The 6,000-nt window shown below is 50.5% G+C and overlaps 1 protein-coding gene across 2 annotated transcripts in view; it reads right to left on the reverse strand.

The window, feature by feature from the left end:
• NETO1 (neuropilin and tolloid like 1) overlaps positions 1–5,525 on the reverse strand; it is a 76,696-nt gene extending 71,171 nt beyond the window's left edge. For both annotated transcript variants that reach the window (XM_036230139.1, XM_016148385.2), the window contains exons 1-3: positions 5,400–5,525; positions 3,284–3,337; positions 2,903–3,040 (exon numbers count right to left, since the gene is read on the reverse strand). In XM_036230139.1, coding sequence (XP_036086032.1) covers positions 2,903–3,040; positions 3,284–3,337; positions 5,400–5,427 — 220 coding nt within the window. In that variant the 5' untranslated portion in view covers positions 5,428–5,525. The remainder of the gene's footprint in view (positions 1–2,902; positions 3,041–3,283; positions 3,338–5,399) is intronic.
• Positions 5,526–6,000: the final 475 nt, after the last annotated feature.

Raw genomic sequence — 6,000 nt, forward strand, 5'->3', positions numbered from 1 at the left:
AGAAGTGAGTGATTATGGTACATGTAAACCATTTGAATCTGTCTTGGTCCAACTCCCTAAACATTTTCTTCTGTTCAAATCTCTCAATTCACAGTGGCCTTTGTTTCACTTGAATTTTTTCTTTAAGCCGTCGTTGATCAAAAACTGAGGTTCCTTTTCAAGAGGTCTAAACCTCTTGGAGAATCTTTGGACATGCTGAGAACTGTGAGCATTTGCACCTGAATAGTGCACATCTATGCAGAATATTACCAATCTCTTGGAGGGAGTTTTAGGACAATCTGAAATCCATCCACCAAAGGGACCCTCCCTTCCGTGACTGAGATTCTACCTGTATTTATCACAACCTCCTTACCTCAATAAACTTGATCGACTGTTTACCCCTCTTTACCTTGTATTTTAAATTTACCTTTTCTATAGAATGGGCAACTCTTCTCAGAATTAAATATGACAATTAGTCTCATTAAAAGGAGAAAGCAAAGAAAAGAAACCACCTCTCCGCCTGGGTCCATCAATGTTCCCATGTGCTCCTCCATTCCCTGCAAGATGGCTCCCGCCCCGCCGTGTCAACGAGAGCAGACATCCGGAATTGTTAACAGCTGACTGGCCTCATGCAGCAGCCACATCTGCTTTCACCTGATTTTTCTGTGCTGTAGCAGCCGGATCTTTGACTACGACCTGATTCTGGAAAGTTCATCCACGCCAACTGGTGTGGCGTCTTCTACCTGATTTTCCAGTCCATCTCTCTGGCTCCTTCTTGTTTACTCTGCCCGTCTCATACATGTTGTTTCCCAGGAATCTCTTCTACATCTCCTCTCACCTCTTTCTAGATCTTGCTCTGGGTGCCAATGGCATTCTGATGGAGATCGTAATGTAATGCCGTCATATAATGATGCCTGCGGCTCTGTCTAAGACCGATTCAATCAGCATTCCTGGGGGCAGACCTACGCATCGCAGTTTTTCAGAGTTGAAAGACAGTGTTCCAAATGATCTCTCCAGTTAATTTTATCGACACGACTATCCTCAATGGCAATCGCTACATTTATGACCTATAAATACACATTTTCAACCTGGCACACTGCGCCGACTCAAAGATCGATTATTCCGGGCTCTTCATGAGCTCTCTCCATCCACACCAAAATCGAACACGACGCTTTTCCTTCGAACCCTCTTTCTCCACCCATTTCCCTTATCTGGCACAGCAGCTCCATCCGGCGGGTCGCCAAGCCAAAACCTCGAGAACAGGCCCGGGAACCCCTGCGTTCTCGTTCCCACGGCTCGCCACTCGGGGTCCGCTGCCTGAGTGCCCCGCCTTTCTCCCTCCGATCCATCACTGACGTCGCTTCTGCATTTGACTTCGTCTTTCACGGTGAGTTTCTCCTTCGGTTACTTCACGCAACTCTCGCTTTTTGCCCCCTCTACTTACGCAGCATTTCGGCAGTACCCCATTGTCTATGACAAAGTTCAGGCCTTTCTGGGGGGACCCGCGGAGTAGCGAGCTCTCCTGCACCCGAGACTGCCCAGCTCGTCAGCCCCCTGGCTCGTTCCTGTCCTCGTCCCCTGCAGAAGTCAGACACACGGAGCCCAGACCTTACGGAAAGTTCCACGACGCACGCACCATGTCTGCTTTGTTCAGTACTCTCTAACCTGTGCCTGAAACAGTCGTTGTTTCAATAAGTATTTGTTAAATAAATGTGCGAGTGAAAAAAAAAAAGTGACTGGTGTGAAGTATTTCAAAAAGGCTACAGAAGTAGCATTAACTGTAACCAAAGGTTCCAGTTTCCAGCTTCAAGCTTCGTCCTTGGCACAATATAACTAGGAAGGAAGGCGCATATGTGCATGATATTAAAACCAAATGTCAGCAGTGCTTTTTAATTCTAAAAAAAACAATAATAATAAACATAAAAGCACGGTTGACATGCAAAGATTTGCTTTTGAATTAACCTTTAACTGAGAGAACTAGTGAATATTGTTCTTTTTCGAATAATTTGACGTTTAAATGCTGCTTCAAAACACAAGTTATGCGAATTTAAGCAAGATGTTAAACTTCTCTGCCTCAGTCTCTTTATCTGTAAAATAGGCTTACTTCCTATGATTAAATGTTTCCATATACATTTTTTCTTTAAGTTCCCAGTGTTATATTTGTGATAGAGATGTAATATTAACTTAAAGGAAGCACTGATTTTAATCCAGAATTTCCACATCTCGACTTCCTTTTCTCCCAGTCCTGAGAAGGAGAAAATTCGCCGGAGCCGCTCCCTCAGCGTCACCCGTTCACGGCCAGCGCCTGTTCTAGTCACTTCTCGTCAAAACTTCGACCTCGAGCACGGCACGGGAGAAGGAAGACCTCTGGCCCACGATTTACAAACAGAAGAGAATCCTAAACAGAAATTCTTGAAGCCAGTTAAACACAGAGCCTTTTTCTCTGAAAGACGGAGCAAATGAATGTGTCCCTTATGTATAAGTAAAAACGGCCTACATCTTCCGTCACGGCAGCTCTGGGACTGCGGGACGGAGTTCGGAGACAAGTTAGTATCTAATCTGAGCGATTAGATGCTAAACACCTATTAGATTAAAACCTTCTACCACTGGTGAAAATGTCATCAATTAGCTATACATTTTTAAATCTTACTGAAAGAGAGGTGGACACAGTCTACGCATCCGCCCTGGGAACTCAGAATTCCAAATCAATTAAACCAACCGCAAAATAAACTCAGCTGTTGATTTGTTTTTAATTCCCCTTCTTTCCCAGTTCATAACCCTAATGATTCCAATAATTGGCTTAATTCCAGATCGCACGGTTATTTGATTCCCTGAGAGACAGGTATGTGCAAAACCAATTTTCGTTACGGCGACATGCACAGAGTCCCCACTCGGCACAGAGGTGACCAGGTGCGCCCCTCACCTTCTATGATGTAGACGCACTCTCGGTCCGGGGGGTACTTGCTGGGGTAGTTGGGAGAGGTAAAGACACCTCCCTCCGCATGTTTGGTCCAAGTGCCACACTGCACTGACTTCTGTGTCTCTGAAGTGGTTTGCTTTTCTGGAAAAAAAAAAAAAAAAGTTAAAAAGAGCCATCATCCAATTTTCTATAAAACTAAAAATAGAGAGGACATTCTTATACTATCCATTAGTAAATTAATCTCTAAATGCTGTCTTAGTCAAAACCAATCAATTTTACACACTATAAAATGTTCAGATATTCTGAAATCTTAAGAGTATGGAAAAAACAGAAAAATGCAAATAATTACAAGTCTCCCACCCTCAGCTTTCCAAAGAAACACACCTGTTCCTTTCTTGGTTGCCCCAGACAAATGGAGGATGATTAAACTTGCTACAACTGAAACAGAAAAGAAAAATCAGAGAGAAGATTAACATACACTGAAAATGATCGAACGCTATAACAACATAATACAATTAAAAGACAAAAATGATATCAAATCAGGTTAATTCTATTAAATTTTATTGCTGTTAACTGTTCCAACTGGCCTCAGAACTCATACTAACAGATTCAAAATGTACGAATCAGGAAAACTCAGGGGCGCCTTCAGCAAGAAATGCCGGTTCAGAAGGGATGAGCCCGGACTCCCGAAACCATCGTCTGCCAGCGACCGAGAGGCCATACAGCTGCCTGCTAATGCCACATTGCAGCGGCAGTTGAGGACCTGCACCGTTTCTAAGCCGCCCTTTGTGAGTGGCTTTGCTGAAACGTCCACAGGAACAGACCACGACAGCAGGTAAAAAGGATGAAAAGGAGGAGAAGCCTACAACTCGAAAGGACTCCGGGGCTCCAGGACCGAACCTGCCACGGTGCCCATGCTGGGTTCTAGAAAGTAAACACCCAGGCAGCTCCTATGGCCGGAGGAGGAGGACAACAGAGGAAAACGGATGAGTGTGGATCGGAGGCATTTGGCAGCATTTAGAGAAACGTGTCTCATAAAAATGCGTTGGCTCCAAGGGCTCCCGTCCTCAGCACTTTCTAAGCTACACGATTAATATCTTCTACCCTTAACTTTGGTTGCATATTTAGTATTTTCCAGACATAGATTATTAATTTAATGAAAGTGGTTTTATAAGCTCTTTACTGAGTCCATTTTTTTTTTTTTCAGTATCAAAAAGAGACTCTGGTAACTGAAGAGTGAATCTTCAAAGACCATTGTGATCTCGACTTCTGCGTTACCACTGCGTGGATTCGCTGAGCATATTTACAAAATCTGAAACTAGAAATGTATTAAAGTAATCTAGTTTTCACAATATTTTATTTTTCCTCTTCTACTTCATTCTCATTTTCATTTTGTTGCCCAATTATCTAAAAGCTCTGAGTTCCACTGGGTGCATCATCACGTTTCCACTTAAAACGCCTTGGGGAACCGGGAGGCAGTAATTCACAGCGGTTCCCTGAAGCCCACCACCCAAGCTCACCAACGAACGTAGCCTCAGAGATTAACCCAAGACATGTCTCTGGGCCTTGATATTAGTATCTGGGAAATTATTTTAATCGTATTACTTTGTTCTCTAGCCTGGTCATTTGGTTTAAGATTAAAACATCAGTTGCTGTCATTCTGACTGTTTAAACAGAACAAACCCTTATTTTAACTTGCCATGATTCTGTACATGCACATGCACACAGGTATTCAGCCATCAACGTCAGGACACAGGTTTGCTGTTTTCTTTACTCTGTTTTTCCTGCTTTTACGGAATCACAGTGTGGAATATGTACTCTGACGCCGGAAAGCATCAGCCACACCGGTCTCCTAACTACATGGCTAGACACTAGGACTGTAATCCGTGCTTCATAACGTGAAATTTCCACCAAACATTTTCTTATATTGGCTTTGACTTGATGACTTGTGTCGCTCCCCGCTGGCTGCACGGGGGGGGGGGGGGGGGGGGGGGGGGGGCACTCACTCCTACCTGAAGCAGCATGAGCGGTCCACCGACCCGGAGAGTTGAGGGGCCCCAGCCCTCCCCTCCTAAGGCGCTGCGTTCAGGGGACCCGAAACCGCCGACTGGAGGGGAAGGTGGGCCCGCTGAGCTCCAGAAGCCCCCGAAAGAGGACGAGCCCCTCTCGCCCCGCGAACGGCCGCCCGCCCGGCTTCCCCCGCTTCCCCGCCGCGCGCCCCTCGGGCCCACTCCCCAGCCTCTGCAGCACGTGCCGCCCCGGCCACGCGGGTCCTCGGCCCCCAGGACGTCCTGGTCTCGGGAGGGCCGTTCCCCCCGGCGGATCTGCGACCCCGCGGCCGCCGGCCGCCCCCACCGCCCGGCCCGTTCTGCTGCAATACAGAAAGTTTGCACCTGGGCGGGACGCGGGCGCGGCGGGGTCGCGGTGGCCGGCGCCCCGCGTCCGGCCGCCCGGGAGGCGAGGGCGCAGCGCGCGGGCGGCGCGGCGGGCAGGGACTCACTGTGAAGCAGGCTGCGTCCATGGGTCATGTCTGTTCCTTACACCAGAGGCTCCGGGCTCCGCTAATTCCATCTAGAGACGGGGAGACGTCCGGCGGCGGGGGAGCGCTGCGGGGCGCGGGGCGCGGGGCGGCCCGCCTGGCCCGGAGCGCAGCGGGGCGCGGGAGCGGCAGGAAGGGGCCCCAGCCGCGCGGCACAGCGCCCGGCGCCGCGTCCTCCGGCCCTGGCTCGCTGGCTCGCGCTGTCGCCGCCGTCACCGCCGCGAAGCCAGCTTCCCCGCCGCGGCGCGCGCATCACACCCGGGCGCCGAGCGCCGCCAGCAGCGCCGCCGGCGGCAGCGCCCTCCCGCTCCGCATCGCCGCCGCCGCCGCGGCTGTCAGCAGGGCGCGCGGGCGGGGAGCCGCGGGGCGCCCGGGCCGGGCCGCGCAGGCCGGGCGGCGACGCGGGGGCCCGCGCGGACCGACGGCAGCGACGGCCGCGGCGCGCTCAGGCGCCGGCCTCGGGCACCGCGGGCAGCCGGGCGGCGCGGCCGGGCCGGGCGCGTGTCCCGCAGCGGCGCTCGTGTCCCCGGCCCTGTCCCCAGCCCTGGGCGCCCGTCCGCTG

This window comes from Rousettus aegyptiacus, unplaced genomic scaffold, assembly GCF_014176215.1.
Source record: "Rousettus aegyptiacus isolate mRouAeg1 unplaced genomic scaffold, mRouAeg1.p scaffold_m13_p_12, whole genome shotgun sequence".
Classification (NCBI taxonomy): domain Eukaryota; kingdom Metazoa; phylum Chordata; class Mammalia; order Chiroptera; family Pteropodidae; genus Rousettus; species Rousettus aegyptiacus.